The sequence below is a fragment of the Dipodomys ordii genome, unplaced genomic scaffold (genome assembly GCF_000151885.1).
Source record: "Dipodomys ordii isolate 6190 unplaced genomic scaffold, Dord_2.0 Scaffold259, whole genome shotgun sequence".
Taxonomy (NCBI): Eukaryota; Metazoa; Chordata; class Mammalia; order Rodentia; family Heteromyidae; genus Dipodomys; species Dipodomys ordii.
The window spans coordinates 398,329-421,804 of record NW_012267475.1 but is presented as its reverse complement, the minus strand read 5'-3'; the positions used below and the strand labels follow the sequence as shown (position 1 = coordinate 421,804).

The 23,476-nt window shown below is 39.9% G+C and overlaps 1 protein-coding gene across 1 annotated transcript in view; it reads left to right on the top strand.

The window, feature by feature from the left end:
• The window catches only part of Zfand4 (zinc finger, AN1-type domain 4), a 73,790-nt gene that overhangs the window by 267 nt on the left and 50,047 nt on the right, over window positions 1-23,476 (top strand). Inside the window, exons 2-6 of the mRNA XM_013036192.1 lie at window positions 4,295-4,385; window positions 5,826-6,126; window positions 17,234-17,309; window positions 18,194-18,261; window positions 20,344-20,530. Coding sequence (XP_012891646.1) covers window positions 5,865-6,126; window positions 17,234-17,309; window positions 18,194-18,261; window positions 20,344-20,530 — 593 coding nt within the window. The 5' untranslated portion in view covers window positions 4,295-4,385; window positions 5,826-5,864. The remainder of the gene's footprint in view (window positions 1-4,294; window positions 4,386-5,825; window positions 6,127-17,233; window positions 17,310-18,193; window positions 18,262-20,343; window positions 20,531-23,476) is intronic.

The window sequence follows — 23,476 nt, the reverse complement described above, 5'->3', positions numbered from 1 at the left end:
GGCGCGGGGCTCGGGGTCGCGGTCCCTCGGGCCGCGGCCCTCCAGACTGCGGCCGGAGGAGGTCTAGTGCGCCTAGAACTTTCTCGCACATGATGACACCACTGTGGTTACCACCCTTTGTTCTTTTCTTCCCTGGAAATCACTCCCCTGACTACTCCCCTTGGTTGGACTCAGACTTTTCGGCGGCAGCCCCGACACCATTAATACTTTTAATTGTATTGCAACGATCTCGTTGGCAATTCTCAGGCTAGGCTAGGTGACTAATGTCAACATCAGCCACCTTCTCTCCTCCAACTTGTTACTTCAGGGCATTGCTCCAAAAGAGCGGCGGAGTGAAGGAAATGCTGCTTAAAACGTCCTTTCACTCCAAACTCCATGCTATCCAGCTCTTTCTCCCTGCATGCTCACTTCAGATTCTTCTGCTGTACCAGCAGCTGCTTTGTGGGCAGGACTGTGGTGGGAACCACGCGCTGCTCATTCTCTAGTCTCCTCTTATTTGCTGTCTAGCATGTGACTATGCTTTTCAGAATGTGCATAGCACATCAGGCATTTCACTATCAGGCTGAGAGCCATAAACATGCAAGCCGTCAACATGTCAGTAAGCAGGAGCTCAGTGCCTGCATATAGTGTTGAAGTTAATGTGTAATAAAACCGGAGCAATGCTGCTTAATACTGGGCTATTGTCACTATCACCAGTAGTGTCACCACAGTGCTTTACATTATTCTATTTGTTGATCGGTAGTTTGGTAAGTAGCGTTAACAGCACTCAATGCTGTCAGCAGCAGCTTTTCTTGTTTGATGCTGTTTGGGAGCATTAGCCATCTGCACAATGCAGTTCAGGTTTTCCTCCAAGCATGATGAATTTTACACTCTAGCAGAAATACCTGCATGTGCATGTTTGTCATGAGTTAGAAAGTTTTGGTGGACTTGGGAGTCAATTAGTATGTGATTCCAACATATATATGTGGGGAATTACATCTCTCTAAACAAACTTTTGGAAATAAACCACATTCCCACATCTCTAAAAGAAGAATACTTCATCTAGACTATGTTTTTTTTTCTAAACCTGTGTGTGTGTGTGTGTGTGTGTGTGTGTGTGTGTGTATAGGTGATGGTGGTGGTGGTGGTGGTATAGGGTTAGATTTCAGAGCCTTTCCTTGACAAGGTCCACTTGAGATATGCCTCTAGCCCCTAAAGACCAAAAGTAATTTTAAAAAATTCTTTCATTGAAGGAATCTTTAATGGGTATCAATATGTACAACATACCTCTGGGTGATAGAGAAGACATCAGAAGTTGTCCCTCCCTTAAAGAGCTTATAATTTAGAAGGACAAGATATATATAAAAATGAAATTGTTATGGTACAATGCATGACATGGGTAAACAGCAAATAGATTTTTGCAGGATCATCAACATATTTGAGCTCAATTTTTTTTTCTGACAATACTAGGAATTTAACCCAGAGTCTCTCAAATACCAGACAAGATCTCTACCACTAAGCTACATCCCTAACCCCTTTAAGGTGATTAATAACTTGTCACTTCATAGGGCAGAGTAGCAGCAGCAATACAGAGGCTGATATGTCTTGAACCTGCAGGTATAAAGATTAAAGAAGTGAAGTTTGAGACATATTGGGATTAGGTATATAGACAAGTAAAAGGAGCTGGCAGCTGGGCACTGGCACCTCATACTTGTCATCCTGAGATCTGTCAAGCTGAGATCTGGGCACTGGTGGCTCACACCTGTCATCCTAACTGCTCAGGAGGCTGAGATCTGGGCACTGGTGGCTCATACCTGTCATCCTAACTGCTCAGGAAGCTGAGATCTGAGGATTTTGGTTCCAAGCCAGGCCTGGTGAAAAGGTCCATCAGACTCTTATGTTCATTTAACCAGCAAAAAGCCAGAAGTGGCATTGTGGCTCAAGTGGCAGAGTGCTAGACTTGAGCAAAGAAGCTAAAGAGAAACTTGGTCCTGAGTAGAGGCACATGTTCAGACACACACACACATACGCACAGGATCTAGAAGATAATATGGGTGATTTTACGAGCCATTCTAGGGAGTCTGAAAGTTAACCTATAGACATCATAGGACCTTAAGTTGAGAAATAACAGGATCAGTTCTATATTTTCAAAAGATAACTGCTCATGTTATGTGTTATGAGAAAAATGTGAATTAAATCAACAGCGTGATATAATCAGTATTATGTGTAATTAGTGTTATGTGATGAATTGGGATGTATAAAATCCACATTAAAATTCAAAATGCTAATGAGGATGTAGAGTGACAGAACTCTAGCTCTTTGCTGGTTGTAGGCACTTAAGAGTATTGTCTGGACACTTCCTAAAAATTCCAGCAGCTGCTTTGCATTCCTTGGGATCTTTCCAAATAGTTGAAAATATATTTTCTCTTTTTGCCCTACCCATTTTTGAGGAGCTACTGGTGATCAAACTCAGGACCTTGAGTTTGCTTGGAAGTCAGCAGGAGCTAACTGCATCCCACTAAGTCTAAACATACCTTAGCTCACAGCCTGGCACTCACACTGAACACCTTGGGACTTACCCAAATGGTCATTTTGTCTTTTCTCTCTTCTTCCCTCTGTTTTTGGTGGTCCTGATGATAGAACTCAGGGCTTTGTGTGTGTTAAGACAAGTGCTCTATCACTTGAGCCACACCTAGTTAGAAACTTATATCCACATATAAAACCTGAATACAGGGTCAATAGCAGTTTTGTTCATAATTGTCGGAAGTCAGAAATATTCTTGATACCCATCCCAGCAAATGGGATCCAGACAGGGAATACAGTTCAGCACTAAAAAGACAGCCATGAAACAACATGGAAGGAATCCTAAGTGTATGTTACAGAATGAGAGAAACCACTTTGAAAAGGCTGCATGTCATATGACTTCAACCATATGACATTAAAACAATCAGTAGTTAACAGGAAACAGCTTGAAGGGTGCAATAAACAGAACACAGAAGGATTTTAGGGAAGTGAATCTGCACTGATCTTTTATACATTTGTCTAGTCCTATAGATTCACAGCACCAAGAGGAAGCCCTATGTAAACTATAGACTGGGTGATTATTATGTATAGGTTCACCATTTGTAACAAAAGTGCAATGCTGGTGCAGGATCCAGCTAGGACTAGAAGGGAGGGGAGGGGCCTAATGGGACTTTGTCCTCAGTTTTGCTGAGAACTTGTCCATTTGAAAGGAAACAGACTCATTCTTGTCTTTAACTTAGATTCATTTCCCTCATTGGTAAATTTTCTCTGCAATGATTTCTGAAGAGTAAAATAATTTTAGAGCTTAATGTGACCTCTTCCTCTACTCCAACCTAAATAATAGAGAATAAAATAATTACCAAACAATATGATAAATTGATACCATCATCCAGTTTCTTTCCAAGGCCAGGCTCTGCCCATGGCTCACACCTGTAATCCTAACTGCTCAGGAGGCTGAGGTCCGAGAACTGTGGTTTGAAGGGAGGAAAAGTCCATGAGACTCATCTCCAATTAACCACAAAAAGCCAAAAGTGGAGCTGTGCTTCAAGTGATAGAGCACTAGACTTGAGCAAAATAGATGAGGGAGAGAGACTTGGTCCTGAGTTCAAGCCTCAGTATGGGCACACAAAAAATAAGTTTCTTTCCAAAAGTAAAATAGAAAAAGCAAAAAGTTGATTGGAAGAGTGAAGCAAGGATCGTAACAAGGTTTGGAAATTACTAAATTCAGAGCTACAAGCTCTGAAACTAAGTTGTAATCAGTGTGAATGGGGAAAACGAGAGACTATAGAAATTCAAGAAGTTGTATTGTCAGGACTGGTTCATTTTAGATGTGATGGGTGCTTGTGGGATGGAATCCTAAGTGATTTGAATGATGAGATGGTAGAGGTACTGTTTAATAGATGAGGATTTGTGTGAAAGATGATTTGTTTGAATGTATTTCCAGTGTCCAAGTTTCAGATGTCTAAGGGACATTATTAAAGTTATTTAAATTATTGTTAACTATAATTGTTATTATTAACTGGAGTTATTATTACATTTTAAAGCCAGATATGGTGGTGCACACCTTCAATCCCAGCCATGGGAGGTTAGATGGGAGGATTAAGCATCAGAGGCCTGCCTGGGCCACATAGTGAGATCCTGTTTCAAAACAAGCAAATGAGTAAAAGCATTTCTATGAAAATAAAACTGACTTTAATGTTACTTTGTATTGTTTCGATAAGAAATTATGTATCAAAGCATTTGTTTTTGTGTCTTACACTTTCATAATAGTATCCCTTTTCTGTTCTCCTAGGCTTCCTTGTTGACATGCTTCTCCAACTCTGAAGCTTTACACGTCCTGAAATACAAAAGTTTACTCAGGTGCTGCTGGTGTGGCTCAGTGGGTGAGTGCAGTTCCCTAGGTTGGAGCACCAGCACTGGGGTGGGAATGGGGGTATGGCATTGTCCCACAACACTGTAAATACACTAAAAATGAATGAAGTGAATGTAAGACTTCAAATGAGCCAGGTGCTGGTGGCTCACGCCTATAATCCTACCTACTCAGGAGACTGAGATCTGAGGATGGAGGTTCAAAGCCAGCCCTGGCAGGAAAGACTGTGAGACTCTTATCGCAAATAAACCACCAGAAAACTGGAAGTGGCACTGTAGCTCAGGTGGTAGAGCACTTGCCTTGAGCTGAAGAGCTGAGGGACGGCGCCCAGGCCCAGAGTTCAAGCCCCATGACTGACAAAAAAAAAAAGACTTTAAATGAACACACAGTAGGTGAATTATATTTCAAGGAAGCTATTTTTAAGGAAGATACATATTTTCTGTCCTTATAGTCTTAAATTCAAGGCCCTTCTTTACAATTTTCATCAATTCATTGCAATTTAGCATTTCAATTATCCTTGTACTCTTTATTGCACACTTTTTATTTACCTTACTACTATTTGTTGAGTTTGTCTCTCATACTCATTAACCATTTGGTATGTTTATGAGTAAAGCTGGTCCAGCATATATTACCAAAGAAAGAAACCTAGTTTTAGATACCGTCTGCCAAGCCTGATGATGATTATTTAGTGAATCTGGTTTGTCTTTTTCTTTTTTTTGGTCAGTCATGGGGCTTAAACTCAGGTCTTGGGCACTGTTCCTGAATTGTGCTCAAGGCTAGTACTCTACCACTTTGAGCCACAGCTCCACTTCTGGTTTTTGGGTGGTTAATTGGAGATAAGAGTCTCACAGATTTTCCTGCCGGGGCTGGCTTCAAACAATATACTCAGATCTCATCCTCCTGAGTTGCTAGGTTACAGGTGTGTGCCGCTGGTGCCTGGCTTGTTAGTCTGTTTTTAAGGAACATATTAAGATGAATGCTTTTATGCAATGGGCCACAGATATAATGGTTGTAAAGTCATTATGATAAAGATACAGTATCTGTGGACCACAAATATAATAGTTGTAAAGTTACTATGCTTTATATGTTTTAGATAACATGATTTAGATATTTTGTATAAAAGATACACATGCATATTCCATACAATACTGATGTATTGAGTTTGTTTGAATATCATTAACAACAAAAGTATTTGATCAAGTATATTAGTAAATAATTTGATATTAAATAGAAAATTAAATATAAAAATATACCTGTTGTTCTACCATCTAGTATGGCAAGCAATTTAAAAGGCAAGTATGTGTGAAAAGTTCAGGATTCAACATAATTAAAAGCACTAAAAATGAATTCTGGGGCCATGGGAACTAACATGCACCAGAGTTATTCAGAAGTCTTCATGGAAGCAGGAGATTCTCAAATAGGCTTGTTAAAAAATTATTCTTGTTTTTTTTAGGTACAATACTCAAAACATGAACAACAATACATATTACCAATGTTCAAAGCTGATTCGGGTAAAACCAGGATACAGTTGCATACCCTCTATTCCAGAGGAATTAGAAAAGCCAAAGTAATGGATAACAGAAAAGAGCCTCCATTCTTCAATGAAGATAACGTGGAAGCATTTTACTACAAAATTCCTTTGTATGATACCATGGAGCTCTTCATTGAAACATTGACTGGAACATGTTTTGAGCTGAGAGTTTCACCCTTTGAAGCTGTTATTTCTGTGAAAGCAAAAATTCAAAGATTGGAAGGTACTAGTCTTCCTTTACTTTTAAGGCTATGAACATGGGGTTGGTTTGTTCAGATGTATAATAATTTTTAAAATTCTTTTTCATGGAGACAGTTTCAAACATATGACACTGAAAAAAATAGGCTAATAAACCCCCATGTTTTCCTTACCTTCCACGTTATCAGCTCATGAACTATTTCCTCTGTTCCTGGCTTGTTCCACTCTGCTCCTGTCCACTTTTTCTTCTTCTTCCTCCTCCTCCATTTCCTTCTCCTCCTCCTTTTTGTCTGTGTGTGTGTGTGTGTGTGTGTGTGTGTGTGTGTGTATGTGTGCCAGTGCTAGGGCTTGAAGTTAGGGCCTGCGTACTGTCCCTGAGCTTTTTCACTAAAGGCTAGCACTCTACTACTTGATCCACAGCTCCACTTCTGGCTTTTTTGGTAGTTAATTAGAGATAAGAGTCTCACAGACTTTCCTGCCTGACCTGGCTTCGAAATCATGATCCTCAGATCTCAGCTTCCTGAGTAGCTAGGATTACAGGTGTGAACTACCTGTGCACAGCTCTAGAGGTTTCTTTTGATTAACTTTTCTGGCACCATGTTAATGGTGTGAATATTTCAGAATGGTTTTCAGCATGATATTCAAGTCCTGACATCTTATATTTATTTTTATTTGGAAATAATTTTACTTCCTTTTAGTGACCAGCTTATGTTTTATACTACTTTTCAAGGCCTTGTTTGTTTATATCAAATGTGGTGGTGCTGGAGCTTGAACCCAGAGCTTCGTAGTTGTCAGACATATACTCTACTTGAGCTATGACCTAGCCCTTTGCTTTGGTTATTTTTTATTATTATAAAGGTGATACATACAGGGGTTATAGTTACATAAGTCAGGTGAAGAGTACATTTCTTTTTGGACAGTGTCGCCCCTTCTCTCACTCTCCCCCAGTTTTTCCCCTCCCATTCTCACCCACAAATTATATAGTTCATTTTTAACATAGTGTCTAAAGAGTACCACTATTGCCTCCATGTCTCTGCAGCTTTAGTAATTTTTGAGATAGGGCCTGAAATATTTGCCCAGGTAGACCTGAACCCCAATCCTCCTACTTAGGCTTCCCTTATGACCAGAATAGGTGTGTACCACTATACCCAGGTTTTTGTTATTGTTGTTGTTGATCTCCACCTCCTTAGTAGGCTTGGGAGATTTTCTGAAGTTGTTGGCTTACATTTACATAAATCCAAAGTTCCCTTACATAATAAGGATGCTGGATACTGTTGTAATATCTCCTTTGTGATTCGTGAATTTGTGAAAAGTGCTATAAGTTTATTTGTGTTCAAATTAAAGTGGTTTTTTTGTATTTTAGAGATTTCTGAAATAAATGGTATTTGTTGTTAAGGTCTGGTTTTGACCAAAAAATTAACTGTTTCACCATAATACTAAATAGATCTTTGCTGATGGAGTTGGCTGGAACTTCCTTGTACTTTATAGGTGGTAATTAGGATTATCATCCCGCCAATTTAAGAACGGAACTGTAGGGAGATGGTGGGACCATTGTAAGATCAAGTAACCTGGTATCTGAGCTTCTGAATATTTGTGAATTCCTCTGTCCTTGAGGATATTTTGAAGTTTGTGGCTGACTGAATCCAGTGACTACATTCAAACATTGATGTTGTTTTTGTCTACCAAATGGTATGAGATGTGCAATCCAATGAATATTTAGAATCTTTCTGCGTTTTTAGTTATATGATTGTATAATGCAGGAACATAAACCATCCCCTACAGATAACCCTTTTTTTCATTTCATGCAATTTAAATAATCTTTGTGTGGCAAGAAATATTTTAGAACCAGGCCCCAGTGGCTCACACCTGTATCCTTGCTACTCGGGAGGCTGAGTTCTGAGGACCATGGTTTGAAGACAGTCCAGTTAGGAAAGTCGCTGATACTTATTTCCAATAAACTACCAAAAACAAAAAACCCAGAAATGGAGTTATGGCTCAAAGTGATAGAGCCACTAGCCTTGTCCAATGGTCTCCCAAAGGGAGAGGCTGCAGATTCTATCATTTTAGGGATGAGAACTTCAATTTATGGATTAAAGAGGCACAGTGCAGTGTATAGTATCTACCACTGATGTTCCTTAGACCTTAATTCCTTCATAGTCCCCTTTCTCATCCTCACATCCCCTCCTATTCCTTTCCTACTTTCCTCCAGACCTTTGTGTGGAAGCAGTGATAGTCACTGTGTTCTGGAGAAGACTTAAAACATCCTGAAAAAAAAGTTTTAATCCTTCTCTGAAAGATCTTTATACTTCAACCATGGAAGTCACTTGGGAATCATTAGGAAAACTCTCCAAATTAGAAAATGGAATGGAGAGATCGGAGGTGACTATATTCTGGTTAATACTTTGTGTTGTTCAGTCACATGGCTTTCTTCTTAGGCAGCGTTTTGGTGTGTTCAGAACTAGAGCCTGGTGGAGGATGTAGAGGAGTTAAGGGCTATGTGGAGAAAAGGCTGATGGAGTTTAATGTGCCAGGAATGATCACACTGCAGCAACAGAAGGCTAGTGTCTTGAAGAGACAGGAGTATCAAAGCTACAATGCATAATTTCAGATTACTAACTGAGCATATTGCTTAATCTTTATTTTAGTTGTTCCAACTTAAAACAGAAGTGCTAAGAGTACTGGCCTCAAAGGGTGTTCTCAGGATTGTGAATTAATAAGCATAAGATGCTCACAAGGTTCCTGTATTCTCTGTCAGGGCAGTGGTTAGTCTGGGGCCTCATGTGCCCAAGAGAGTGAAGGCTGAACACCTAGGAAGAGATACAGCTGAATGCTGACTTCTGAGAGAAGGCATATTGTTGGAGTTTATCATTGCCTAGAGCAGTGCTGTGTAAAGGGGAATACTTGCCTTCCAAATGTGAAAGCAAGGCAATGGAATTGGGAAAGAAAATGTGCCAAGAAATGTAAAAACAAAAAAGTAAATAAAAGTATTTGTGCCAGCAGATTATTTGGACATGCCTTGTGGTCTTGGCATGGCTGCCCTTATCGTCTGTGAATGAGATCGGATCGCTTTCCTGACCACTTAGGAATTAGGGGACTGTTATTTGTTCTGGACAATTAACTATGAATGGAAAATTATTTCTGGGTATGGTGACTACTGCTTCAGCAACCTGGGTTCCCCAGGGACTGTAGTGAGCAGAGTCCCCTGCCGGCGTGAAGTGACGGGTAACACAGCAAGAAACCTTTGCTACTGGCTTTGGGAGGGGATGGCTTGCCATTTCAGCGTAAGGATCCTATTTTTTTTTTCTATTGCTGATCATTGGTTATCTAAATACCACTTATTGAATTAGCTGAGTTTTTTCTCACTAAAGTAATTTGATACCCATCCTGTATTAAATCATTATATATATAAACTATTACTATCATATATAATATGTAATATTTCTTTTTTTTCTTTTTTCTTTTTTTTTCTGGTTCCAGAGCTTGAACTCAGGTCCTGGGTGCTGTCTCTGAGCCTATTTGTGCCCAAAGCTAGTGCTCTACCACTTGAGCCACAGCACCAATTCCAGCTATTTCTGAGTTTATTGGAGATAAGTCTCACAGACTTTCTTGTCTGGGCTGGCTTCAAACCCCAATCCTCAGCTCTCAGCCTCCTAAGGAGCTAGAATTATTGGCATAAGCCACGAGCACCCAGCTTATATATCTTATATACTCTAGCTTATATATTATATATCTTATATGGTATATGTATATCTTATATATTAGCCAATCTGTGTGACTCTCCATATGTCGATGTTGCATCGTCTTTAGTTATTGATAGTCTATTAATGTTTTATTCAAAACAGTCTTATCTAAATAATTATCTAAATAATTCTGTTAGTCCAGAATTATTTTCTATAACTTTTCCTGTAAAATTATCTGGGCTTGACTAGTTCTAGGAATAGGAAAAGATGGGGAACATTTGTGTTTGTTCTTTTTGTGCCAGTATTGAGACTTGAACTCAGATCCTCAAGTACTTACTTGACTTTATTGCTCATGATGGCAATCTACCACTTAATCCAATGCCTATACTTCCATTTTTTTTTGGTTTTTTTGTTGTTTTTTTTTTGGTCAATTGGAGCTGCTAGTCTCACAGACTTTCCTGCTTGCTTTAGATCTCAATCCTCAGATCTCCACCTCTTGAGTAGCTAGAATTCCAGGTGTGAACAACTGGTGCCTGGCTACATGTTTGGTTTTGTAGAGTGTTGTATTTTAATTTTTTTTGTCAGTTGTAGGCCTGAACTCTGGGCCTGGGTGCTGTCCCTCAGCTCTTCAACTCAAGGCTAGCACTCTACCAGATGAGCCACAGCACCACTTCCGGCTTTTTCTGCTTATGTGGTGCTGAGGAATCGAACCCAGGGCCTCAAGCATGCAAGGCAAGCACTCTACCACTGAGCCACCTTCCCAGCCCCATTGTATTTTAATTTTTATTTCTCAGTACTAACTAACAATTCTCAGAAATGCTTTTAGAAATCCCAGCAGAATGCATCACAGTGGTTTCCGGTGCTTCTTTGCAGTGCTTTGTTACAGCCAATTTCTATTCCCTAGCAAGTATTTCAGGCCCTTCTTTCAACCTAGCCTTGTTTCATTGTGAGGACTCTGTTACAGCATCTAACTTTAATAGCAGTGAACCTCACAATTTGTCCAAGGGGAAACATATTTTTCACTCCTTTTCTTTCATTGTTTCTTAACTCCTTTAAATTCTTTAACTCCTTAAATTCTTTTCTTATGTCTGAGCCCTCCTGTCACTTTGTTTTATTTTTGGTCATGGGGCTTAAACTCAGGGCCTAGGCGCTGTGTCTGAGCTTTTTCACTCAAAGCTTGCATTCTGCCACTTGAACCACAGTACCACTTGTGGTTTTCTGGTGACTAATTGGAGATAAAAGTCTCACGGACTTTCCTGCCTGAGCTTCCTTCAAACCATAATCCTCAGATCTCAGCCTCCTGAATAGCTAGGATTATAGTTGTGAGCCACCAGCAACCAGCCCTCCTGTAATTTTTAGCTCTCAGACATGTCTATACTGTAGCAAACTTGTTAACTACAATTTAGGGTTTTGTGGTGTCCCTGGCTCCATATTAGAGTTTCTGTTCTGGTGACTGTAATTTTCTGTGTTCACTTCTCTCTCCAATTTGGGGGGCAGCAGTTTGTTCTGTCATCCACACTCTCAAAGATCCAAGAACAGTTGATTTTTACATTTTTCTGCTTTTAAGTTGTTATTAGAATGGTATCGTAAGCTCCTTATATGCCAAACTAGAACTGAAACTTGAACAAGCCAGTCCTGGGGCTTGAACTCAGAGCCTTGGCACTGTTACTGAGCTTCTTTGCTCAAGGCTGGCATTCTACCACTTGAGCCACAGTGCCCCTTCCAGATTTTTCTGCTTATGTGCTACTGAGGAATAGAACCTAGGGCTTCATGCATGCTAGGCAAGCATTCTACCACCAAGCCACATTTTCAGCCCATCTTAGGCATTTTAACTGGATCCTTCTGGCACTAGGCTGAAGATAGTGCAAGAATTCAGGAAGAGGACTGAAGAGGCAACTGGTAAAAACATCTGGGTGAGAAATGTGCTGTCTTGGGCTAGGGAATGATAATCAGAGAGATGCATATTGCATTTGTGTGAATGGCATAGACACAATGAAATTTGCTGACAGATATTAGAAGGGCATATGCCCAATAATCTTGACATCCATTCATGATTCTGTCCAGCAATAAATTTTATTGTAGTATTTGCCTAATGATAATTTTTCTGCTTGCTTTGTTTCCTCTGCATTTTAAAATGGCATTCTACTTTTAAGAAAATGCTCTCTTTTATCCCTCATGTATCTGTTTATTCATCCACTTATTTCTGTCAGCCTGAACTCAAGAATATACATTTCTAATTGTTACTTACTGCTGAGACCTTAGATTTGACTCACAGGATTTCCTTCTAGTTGGCCTATGTGCCATTTTCTCATTACTCAATCCTTGTCTTGATACCCCACCCCCTTGTCTTGATACCCCAAGACATTGCAGGTTCTTCATATATTCTTCATATATATTGCAGGTTCTTCCCGTATTCCTGCCCTCAGCTATTTCTGTAAGCTTACTTTAATTGGAATGCTATGTAGAAACAGATCTAGGTGCTAAATGTTTTCATGGCTATTGGACAGCTTTGCTTCTAGACTTTCAATGTTTAGGAAATACACATATTTATTAAAACACACACTTTTGCATCTGTGCAAATGTATATTAACAATCATGAATTAATACTGATCCCCCCAATATCAAATCAAATTTTAGCTTTTTCTATATTTTAACCTCCTTTTCTGAAAGAAAATTAGCTCATAACAGATTTATATATTTGCTCAAACTTGTACATAAACTAATTGAGAATTGTTAACCCAAATCCCTGTATGAAACAAATTTGCTCACAGTGTATTTGCTTATAGCTCTTTTTGCCCTCGGCCTACAATATTACACTTAGGCTGAGATTAGGTTAATTTTTCTGTTCCCTATCCTTCTTTTGTGATAGTTATATTCATCTAGTATTGTTTATGTTTCATTTGAGATATGCTCTATTTTTATTTATCTGTTTATTTAATGCCCTCTTTAATTATCTCTTTGGGGTGGGAGCTGAAGTGAAATGTCACTGAGTGTGGTTCTGAGGCCTAACGCTACATAGAACTCACTTCAGAAGTGCAGCTATCTTTCATCCTTACTACTCGTGCCCTCCCTTTCCCACACTCCTGTGCCATCCTACTCATCCTCTATGGATAACCAATCTCCTTAGTTTCCAGTTTATCCCAGTTCTTATTTTGCCCACGTAGGTAGATAGTTACTTATATATTTTATCATCTTTCTAACACGAATAGTAATGTTATACTATAGCCAGTCTTTTGTGATTTGTTTTTACATTTAATAATGTGTCCCAAATTGGTTCATAGAGATTGACTTTTTCCTCCCCCCTGCAATTCTATGGATTGAGCCCAGGCAAATGCTCTACCACGGGACAATTTTGCCAGCCCTCCACTTTAAAATTTTTTATTTTTGAGACAGAGTCCCACTATGCTGTCCAAGCCAACTTCCAACTTGTGATTCTCCTGCTCAGCCTCCCAGGTACTGGCCATTAAAGACATCCATAACCATGCCCTGCTCACTTTTTTTAATCATAGCATTTTTCCTTTATGTCTATATAGACTCTTGTGTGAATATATCATTTATTACACTGTTTACCTATGTATACCAATAGTTTGTTTCTAGTGTCTTACACTGTATATTGTAGACTTACCTTCAGGGTTGATTGCTAAAATTGGGACTGCTGGGTCAGAAAGAGAATGCATATGCAATTTTGTTAGCTATTGTTAAATTTCTCTCTATAGTGGTTCCACAGTGTTCTTACAACAATACATGAAAATACTGTTTACACATATCACTGCCCTTAGCAAATATGGTCATAATTCTAAGTTTTTACCAATATTATGTGCTCTAATTTAGACTTCTGCAATTATGGGTGAAATTGATACATTTTATTTGTATTTTTAAGAACCACTTTTATGGTGAATTGTTTGTTTATGCTTATTTCCTATTGGGCTCCCACATAACTATTCGCCCTAAAATTCATTCTACAATTTTTGATTGGCTAGTGCTGGTACTGGGGCTTGAACTCAGGGCCTGGGCACTATCCTTTACTTTTTTTCCTCTAGCACTCTACCACTTGAGCCACACCTCTACTTCCAGCCTTTTTGGTGTTTAGTTGGAGATAAGAGTCTCATGGATGCCTGTTGGGGCTGGCTTTGAACTATGATTCTCAGAGCTCAGCCTCCTGAGTAGCTAGGATTACAGGCATGAGCCACTGGCACCCAGCATGGATTGTTGTTTGTTGTTTTTTTAATGTCATCAATAAATATTGAATTTTGTCAAAGGAATTATCATCATCTCTGGAGATGAAAACATCTTTTATACCTGTAGGCTGGTTTTTAGGGAAATGCTTGTCCTAGAAGTTAAGGTATCTGGCTTTAGTAGGGCAAGAGGATAGTTGAGATTTAAAGGCAAAGGTTAATTTTAGTAAGGTTTCCATGTTTAATAACTAGAAATCCAGCAACCTATCTGAAGGCAGAGTTTTATATATTTGATGATCTTAAGTGCTAGTGGTACAAGGAACCCTCACAGAGGGTGATGGTCCCCACAGAGCATGCGGATCCCCACGGAGGCAGACGATCCCACGGAGGCCAACAATCCCCACGGAGGCCAACAATCCCCACGGAGCCCGAGGATCCCCACGGAGGTCAACGATCCCCACAGAGGCCAGTGATCCCCACAGAGACCGACAACCCCCAAGACCATGCCCACAGACGATCCCCGCAGAGGCCACCATCCCCACAGAGGTCAACGATCCCCACAGAGGCCAACGATCCCCACAGAGGCCAGTGATCCACATAGAGACCAACAATCCCCAAGACCATCCCCACAGACCATCCCCACGGATGCCAACGATACCCACAGAGGCCAATGATTCCCACAGAGACCAATGATTCCCACGGAGGCCAATGATTCCCACGGAGGCCAACGATCCCCACAGAGGCCAATGATCCCCACAGAGGCCAATGATCCCCACAGAGGCCAATGATCCCCGCAGAGGCCAGTGATACCCACAGAGACTGACAAAATCCCCAAGACCATCCCCACAGACCATCCCCACGGAGGCCAATGATCCCCAGAGAGGCCAATGATCCCCACAGAGGCTGAGGATCCCCACAGACCATCTCCACAGATGATCCCCACGGAGGCCGACGATCCCCACAGAGCATGAGGATCCCCACAGAGGCCGATGATCCCCATGGAGACCAACAATTCCTATGGAGGCCGAGGATCCCCCATGGAGGCCGAGGATCCCCACGAGGCCATGCTGTTTTGTGTTGTCTGCCAATGTTTTGTGTTTTTAAGCTTGTTAAATGATGGCCAAGCCCATTAAAAGTGATTAACAGAAGCTGGTTCTGAGTAGTGTTCTTACTCTTCAGTACATCTCTAAAGTCTCCATTACAAATACTTTGCAGTGTTTACTAACTGTAAACACAGTTATTTAACTATATTGCTTTATCTACTTATGCTAATGAAGTCCTGTAAGTTTGAAAACATGACCTTAATGAATTTAGTTTTTTAATATAAAAACACTTTACAGCTGGGCTCGGGTGGCTCACGCCTGTAATCCTAGCTACTCTGGAGGCTGAGATCTGAGGATCGCGGTTCAAAGCCAGCCAGGGCAGGAAAGACCATGAGACTCTTATCTCCAATAAACTACTAGAAAACCTGAAGTGGCACCGAGGCTCAAGTGGTAGAGCTCACCTTGAGCTGAAGAGCTGAGGGACAGCGGGGGAGTCAGTCGTGGGGCTTGAACTCTGGGTCTGGACGCTGTCCCTGAGCTCTTTAGCTCAAAGGGAGTGCTCTACCACTTGAGCCATAGCGCCCCTTCCGGTTTTTTGGTAGTTTATTGGAGATAAAGAGTCTCTCAGACGTCCCTGCCCTGGGCTGGCTTTGAACCTCGATCCTCAATCTCAGCCTCCTGAGTAGCTAGGATTACAGGAGTGAGCCACAGGTGTCCCGCTTACATTGTTTTGTTGTTTGTTTGTTTGTTTTTGCTTTTTGTTGCTCGTGGGGGCTGAACTCTGGGTCTGGGTGCTGTCTCTCAGCTCTTCAGGTCAAGGCTAGTGCCCTACCACTTGATTCATAGCGCCACTTCTGGCTTTTTTTCTATTTAATGTGGTGCTGAGGAATTGAACCCAGGGCCTCATGCATGTGAGGCAAGCACTGTACCACTGAGCCACCTTCCCAGCCCCTTACATTGTTTTTTAATGAAGCAAAAAAAAGTGGACTATTCCACTTGGGAAATTGTGTGCTCTGTGTGTATGTCTGTGTCTGTCTGTCCGTCTGTCTGTCTGTCTGTCTGTCTGTGCTCAGCCTTCAAATCCTTTGGCAGTCCATGATGATCTTTAACTATCAGCTTGCGCTAGTAAAATACAACCTTCAGACAGCTGCTTTTGCCTTATGGAGAGTGATTCCCAGATATGGTTCACCAAATAGGTTTTGTTTTTTGGGGGCAGGGGGTGGCGGGCAGGGGAGGTAATCACTCCTCTAACCCACCACATAGACTCTGTTATGTAATTTCTCTGGTGTCACTCCTGTGAAATGAGGATTCTGTTTATGTTCACCTCACAGGTTATTGGAGTTAAATTGTAAAATTAAATTGTAACATAAGCCAAGTGCATATAGCAGTGCTTATAGTTGTAAAAAGGTAATACATACTATTGGTACTCTGATTGCTTACTTATAGTGTTATAAAGAAAAGTAGAGAAGGCAGTATGGAGACATTTGAAAAGGTTATTCATAAGTCTATATCCATTCGGTTTCCTAATAAATAGATAATGATTACTTCCTGACTAATAAAACCCCAAAAGGAGAGGAGTTTCAAAAGTGCAATTGATTAAAAAATTACTGTGTTAAAATCTAGAATCTGAGTTTGTATTTCTTAAAACACAAAATTTGAAGGCATAGCGTCTAGACAGGTATTTCTAGCATTGAAAATTAGCCATAAGATAGTTTCAACACTGATAACTAAATGCAAATAGTGCCCTACAGCACTGTCTTCTAGACCTTGAATCTCAAACTCTTCAGGACTGTTTTGTTTTTAATAAGTTTACAGTTTTTTACCCAAATTACACATTTTTTAGGGTTGGAGCTACTGAAACATACTCTTAAAAAGCAAATGAAGGGGGGGGAAGGGGGGGGAAGGAGAAGGATTGGGATTGGGGGCAGGGGGGAGGCTGAGGGATGTGAAGGGTAAACAAAGGAGGAGGCTGCAATGCTTGGTAAGAAATGTACGCATTATCCTGCCCATGTAATTGTAACTCCTCTGTACAGTATGTTCACAAATAAAATAAAATTAAATTAAAAAAAGCAAATGAACAAAATTTCTATGATTCTGCAAATTTTAGCACATAGCATTCATTTTAGAAGTGTGTTTATTTCAAACATGTACTTAGTTATTTAATGAAATAAGCTTTGTATCATGTTGGAGATGCTAATTGAATTTTTTTAACATTTTTATTACCTTCCCCTAAGGTATTCCCATCTGTCAGCAGCACTTAATTTGGAATAACATGGAACTTGAAGATGAGTATTGCTTGAATGATTACAAGTGAGTGTAACCTCATATTAGTTACTATATGGACTCCATATCCTTAGAACACGCCTCCTAAATACCTCTGGTCCTAGATTTCATTACAAATTCTGAACTATAGATGTGTTGTCCCGGCACCCCATCTTCCTGTGATCTTTGTCCTTTGATAATTATATTTTACCTTTACATTTTTTGTATGTGTACAAAATGGTTTTTGCTCTGCCTTTTTATGTCTTCCTATTAATGTCTTGCCTTTTTTGCTTCTGTCATTGAATATTGGTCTACTATGTTCCTTTTATTTTCATTTTAGATATGAGAGAACAGCCCTCCACCAATATGTATTAAAATCTCCTGTTAGTAAGAAATACTGCATGCACCATTGATTACAAAAAATACTTTCTACCTCTGATCTTTCTCTTTCCCCTCAGAAAATTTATTAAACTGAAGAAAAAAGAGCAGAAGAGTGAGAAGTGATGTGGAATAGAGAGAAAGCAATGGGAGTCAGGAGACTTGTTAGATTTGTTGATTTCTATTATTATTATTATTATTATTATATTGAACACATTTCCTGTTTCTAAAACTCTGGATGTTGGGCAAGCCTCTTCTCTTTCCTAGGTCTCCTTTTCCTTCTATGTGGAATGAAGAGGCTCAGCCACACAATCACAGAGGTCCTTGCCAGTACCTTTGGCTGAGATTTCACATAATAGTTATACTTTATGAAAACTTCTTAACCTTTTAATTATGTATATAAGTAAATGCATTAGCATCTCATGTTTCTTCATATTTCTGTATCTTTTTATATTTTAGAGAGTGGGTGCTATGCCTAATAAACCAGCCAGTAGTGTTTCCTTTAATGCTGAATACATTGTGATGATAATAGTTTTTGTATTAATTGTGCACAGCATTTCCGAAGGTTGTACCTTGAAGCTGGTTTTGGCTATGCGTGGTGGACCTATAAATACCAGAAAAGGTAGGCATATATTAAAGCAGAACAATTATATTTTTCAAGAAGTTTGACAACAAATTGACAAAGTAATGTTCAAGTCAGTGTTTATTATAGCCTGTGGTTATAGTCAAGCTCCCTTTTGGTGGTTAAGCCTTTAATTGTTGTAGGCATTGTTTGTTTTTTGTCTTTTTTCTTTGTTTGAGACCAGGACTGTTGATCTGCCACTTTCGCTGGCTTGGCTAATACTCTACCAACTAAGCCACACCTCTAACCCCTTAAAGCATTGGTTATTTCTTTTCTTTTTAGGCATTATTCTTTAAACTTCAAATATATAAGGGCATAATTCTAAAATACATTCCAGAAAAATATCATGTTTCCATATTGAGTCCAATAAGAATTAAAAATAAACATCATCAGTATATGGAAGAAAAATGGAGTGACATGGTATAAAAATTGTTATTGTATTTGGGTTTTCATCTTTTTGTTTTTTCCTCCAGTACTGTGGTTTGAACTCTGGGCTTCATGTTCTTGCTCAGCTTTTTTGCTCATAGTTGTCACTCTACCATTCGAGCCACTTCTGATTTTTTCCTGATTAATTGGACATAAGAATCTCTAGGATTTGTCTGCCTGGGCTGACTTTGAACTACAGTCTTCAGATTGAGATCTTGATCAGCTAGGATTATAGGTATGACCCACTGGTATCCAGCTTTATATCATTTTTGAAAATTTTGCTGAGTCTTCAATACCTAAAATAATTGAAGTAGAAAATTCCAAAATTGCCCATTTACTTGATTTGTGATACATTTGGCTTTTTTGGATATTTTCATGTCCTTGACACTCTTCTAATAATGTGGGTAGTTCATTCATTCATTCAACAAATGCACAGTGAACATCTTCTGGATGTTGAATTTGTCTACTGTGTACAGGGTGGAAGACGGTGGCCCCATTTTATGACACTGCCTCTGATAAATGTGAAAAAATAATTGATAATTATGGTTATAATAATTGCGGTTCTAAATGTTATGCAGGAAGTAAATGGGATGATAATGTGTATGAAAGTAGGATATTAGAATATCCTAGAAAAGGTGGCTTGGGCAGCACAGTAAGAGGACCGTGTTGTTTTCATTGGCCTTTGTTCAGGTGTGTCACATGAACTCAGAGCATCCTGCTCTGGAGACCTCATTCTTGGGAAGGTCTTCAGATTTGTGTGAGCCTTCACAGACCAGAAAACGGAGGGTTAACTGCTGTCTCCACTGCACACTTGCTTCCCTCATGCAAATTATAACCCAAGGCCTCATAGTTCTCATGAGAAAATAGGCTCAGTTCCATCTTTTTTCTGATACACTTCAAAAGGGTTTTATGAGAGCTATTGATCTATTTTGCATACACTAGAGAAAACTTCCCTGTTGTGGGGTTCTCTGAAAGTGGTGTTCTCTTGTATGTGCTATCACATAGCACATGTACACTGACCAGAATTGCTGCAGCTCCTGGAGGAGCCCTGCAGGAAACAGGGCTCTTGCTCACACTTCTCAGTGTTTGTGCACTAAGTGCCCTCCTCACATTCTGAAACATCTTAGACTCAAAGCAATTGTTATATAAAACCAGAAGAAATGAAAAGGCTCTCTTGCTTTCCCATATTTTTTTTTCCTGCTGGGAATGAAATCCATAGCCTTGGGCATGCTAAACAGAATGCTTTACCACTTGCTTCGGATTTCTTATATATATATCCCAATTTTGTGTGTATATGTTGTGTGTTTATTTTCAACCTAAAACAAGTGGGGTCTTTGTGCTTTTCAATTTTGATCGTTGGACCAATATTTGAAAATAGGGAAAACATGTGAAAATAGCCACAAATAATAATGCCAGAGAATCAACAAACATAAAGACTCTACTGGCACTGAGAAGAAACAAAGCCTCATGGTAAAGCTTTGTCTGTGGGCATAGCAACATAATGGTGTATTTTCTTGCATAATTATACAATGTAGGGTATATGTACTATATGTGCAAGATGGTTAAACAAACTCAGAGCATTATATCCTGTTAGTATACCAAGATGCAGAAAAGTTAGTGTATATTGAAAGCTTGTTTATCATTTTCCATTTGTAGTTCCTATGGAAGATCCACTTAGGGAGATGGCTGAGTATATGGATTCCAGTCGAGATGAAGTCTGGGAGAAAACTTCCTGCAACAAACAAGTTACGTTCTTGGTGTACCGAGAAGGAGATCAATTGAATTTCTTTCGTGTAGTAGATAGGGGAGATGGCACTTTAACACCATTATCTGAATCGTTAAGGTAAAGAGGTTTTCATTTTCATGCCTCTCTTAGAAAAGGAGAATATCATATGATATGTTTCATAAATGTTTATGATTATCTTCTGTTGTCAAAATAATCTTAACATACTAATAAGACTGATTAAATTTCATACATTTCTTTCCATTCTTTCCCTGATTTATAATAATGAAATTATCCCTCATATGATTAATATTTAGAATAATTTCTAAAGTTTCTTTATATAGTAGAATTTTTTTCCATTTGGTCATGGGGCTTGAACTCTGGGTCTGGGCGCTGTCCCTCAGCTCTTCAGCTCAAGGCTAGCGCTCTACCACTTGAGCCACAGTGTCACTTCCAGCTTTTTTTCTGCTTATGTGGTACTGAGGAATCCAACCCAGGGCCTCATGCATGCGAGGCATTCATGGGCCACCTTCCCATCCCATAGTAGAATTTTTCATAACAAGGATTTCTCTTACTTTTTTGAAACTCTGAAGATTCCTTTAGGTTATAGAGTCATGAAAATAGTGTTACTATGTTATTGAGACATAGTAGAAAAGGTTAAACCTAAAGTTGGTCTCTTTTTTTCCAAATTTAACTCTGTTGCTTTAAAGATGAACAAATCTCTATGGTTCTGTAAGAGAATCTGTAACATTCCAAAACTGGGAGGGTGGAGAAGGGGGTATCCTACAGATATTTAGCTAGGCAATAGAAAAGTGAGGGAAATGGACAAAGTAAGCCTTAAGTTTCTGTGCATCGAGACTTACAAATAAGTCTTTATCTCCTTTCACTTTAAGTCATTAAATATTTACTGACCTTTTATAGCCAGTTACAAAGCTCCTGGTGCTACAAAGGCTCCATTTTCATGCAGCATGAATCTTTTAATAGTATTGGTTATTGTTATAAAAAGATAGCATGATCCCAGGGAAGGGAGATAAAAAAGAAACATGAGTTAGCTGCTGGTGGCTCATGCCTGTAATTGTAGCTACTCAGGAGGCTGAGATCTTGGGCAGTAAAGTCTGTGAGACTCTTATCTCAAACTAACTATTCAGAAAATTCCAGAAGTAGAGCTGTGGCTCAAGTGGTAGAATACTAGCTTCAAGAAAAAAAAAAACCTCAAGGACAGTGCCTAGGCCCTGAGTTCAAGCCCCAGGATCAGGAAGGAAGGAAGGAGAGAGAGGGGGGGTGGGGGAAAGAGAGAGGGAGGGAGAGAGAGAAAGAGAAAGAAAGAAAGAAAGAAAGAAAGAAAGAAAGAAAGAAAGAAAGAAAGAAAGAAAGAAAAGAAAGAAAGAAAGAAAAGAAAGAAAGGAAAGAAAGAAAGGAAGGAAGGAAGGAAGGAAGGAAGGAAGGAAGGAAAGAAAGGAAAGAAAGAAGAAAAGAAAGAAAAAAGAAAGAAAGGGGAGAGAGGGAGGGAGGGAGGGAAGGAGAGAGAAAGAAAATAAAGAGATAAGAAGGAAAGAAGGAAGGAAGGAAGGAAAGAAGGAAGGAAGGAAGGAAAGAAGGATGGAAGGAAGGATTATAGTAAACCCATAACCACTGGCAGAGTGCATCTTGGCATGCATGAAGCCACAGCTTCAAGCCTCAGCAACAAAACATGCTTGTTAGGATTTAAATCTGAGCAACCCCCAAGGCTCATCATGTGCTTGGAGTCTGCTTATCAGCTGATGGGTTTGGGGGAGTAACTGGATAGTGAGGGTTCAGACAAATCAATGAATTAGTCCCTTGATGTGTTATTAGGGCATGGGGCCTTGTTTGGGAGTTGGGTCACTGTGTGGTGCCCTGGAGAAGTACACCTTGTCCCCTGGCCCCTGCCTGTCCCTCAGTTAACTGCTACCATGAAGTGAGCACTCCCCTGCGCCCCCATTGCGATGCTCTGTCACCACAGCCACGCAACCACAGACCAAAGCCTCTAAAGGCTTAAGCCCAAATAAATTTTCCCTCTTCTTAAGTAGTTTCTCTCAGGTATATGTCCCACCATGGTACCAAAATGATCGGGGATAAAGCTCTGTGATAAGTGAAGTTTACTGCTGGCTTGGTAGTACATGGCAGAATTAGAATACTCACTGGGTGTGTACTGTGGAGAGGGACAGGGTGGTGCATTAGAGGTACTAACATGTACCTCATGCTACGGAACCAGAAGTAATGGCAGTGAACTTTATTTGTTAGAATTAACTGGAGAGGAGCCGCTCTACAAGGTTAGTGATTGAGAATGTGCTCAGTTCTCAGTGAGCAGAGACTTGGAGAGGCATGAAGCAGAGTGAGAGGAAGGGCCTCAGCACTGAGCATGTGAAGAGCAGGCCCAGGAGCCAGAGCTAACAAAAGAGATCCACACTGGGCAGAAGGGCAGTCTGAATGTCATTTCTTTTGTTTTTTTTTTTATGTAAGAAATTCCACATTTGAAATAAAAAATGCAATTTTGCCTATTACTTATTTTCCTTAAAATGAGGATCTCCAGTTACATCCATTTTCTTGCAAGTAAATTCTTTCTTTATGGCCAAATAATAACTCATTTTGTGTGTGCGTGTGTGTGTGTGTGTGTGTGTGTGTGTGTGTGTGTGTGCATGCACGCATAATATATGTCCTTTATCCATTCAGCAGTTTAAGGGAACCTAGGCTCATTCTATTGCTTGGCTATTGTGAATAGAGCTACAGTGTACACACACACATGCGCACGCGCGCACGTGCGCACACACACACACAAGTTTCAGGTGTCTCTATTGTATGCTCACATTTCTTTGTATATATGTCCAGGATCATAGTGCATGGCAGGATCATGTGTGGCAGGATCATATAGTAGTTCCATACTTAGTTTTTTAAGGAGTTCCACAGTGGTTCATTGCACTAATTTACATTCCCACAAACAGTATATAATGGGTACTTTCCATACATATCACTCCCTCCCTACCAATATTTATTTTCTTGATGATAGTCATTTTGATTTGGGTGAGATAGTGTGTGTGTGTGTGTGTG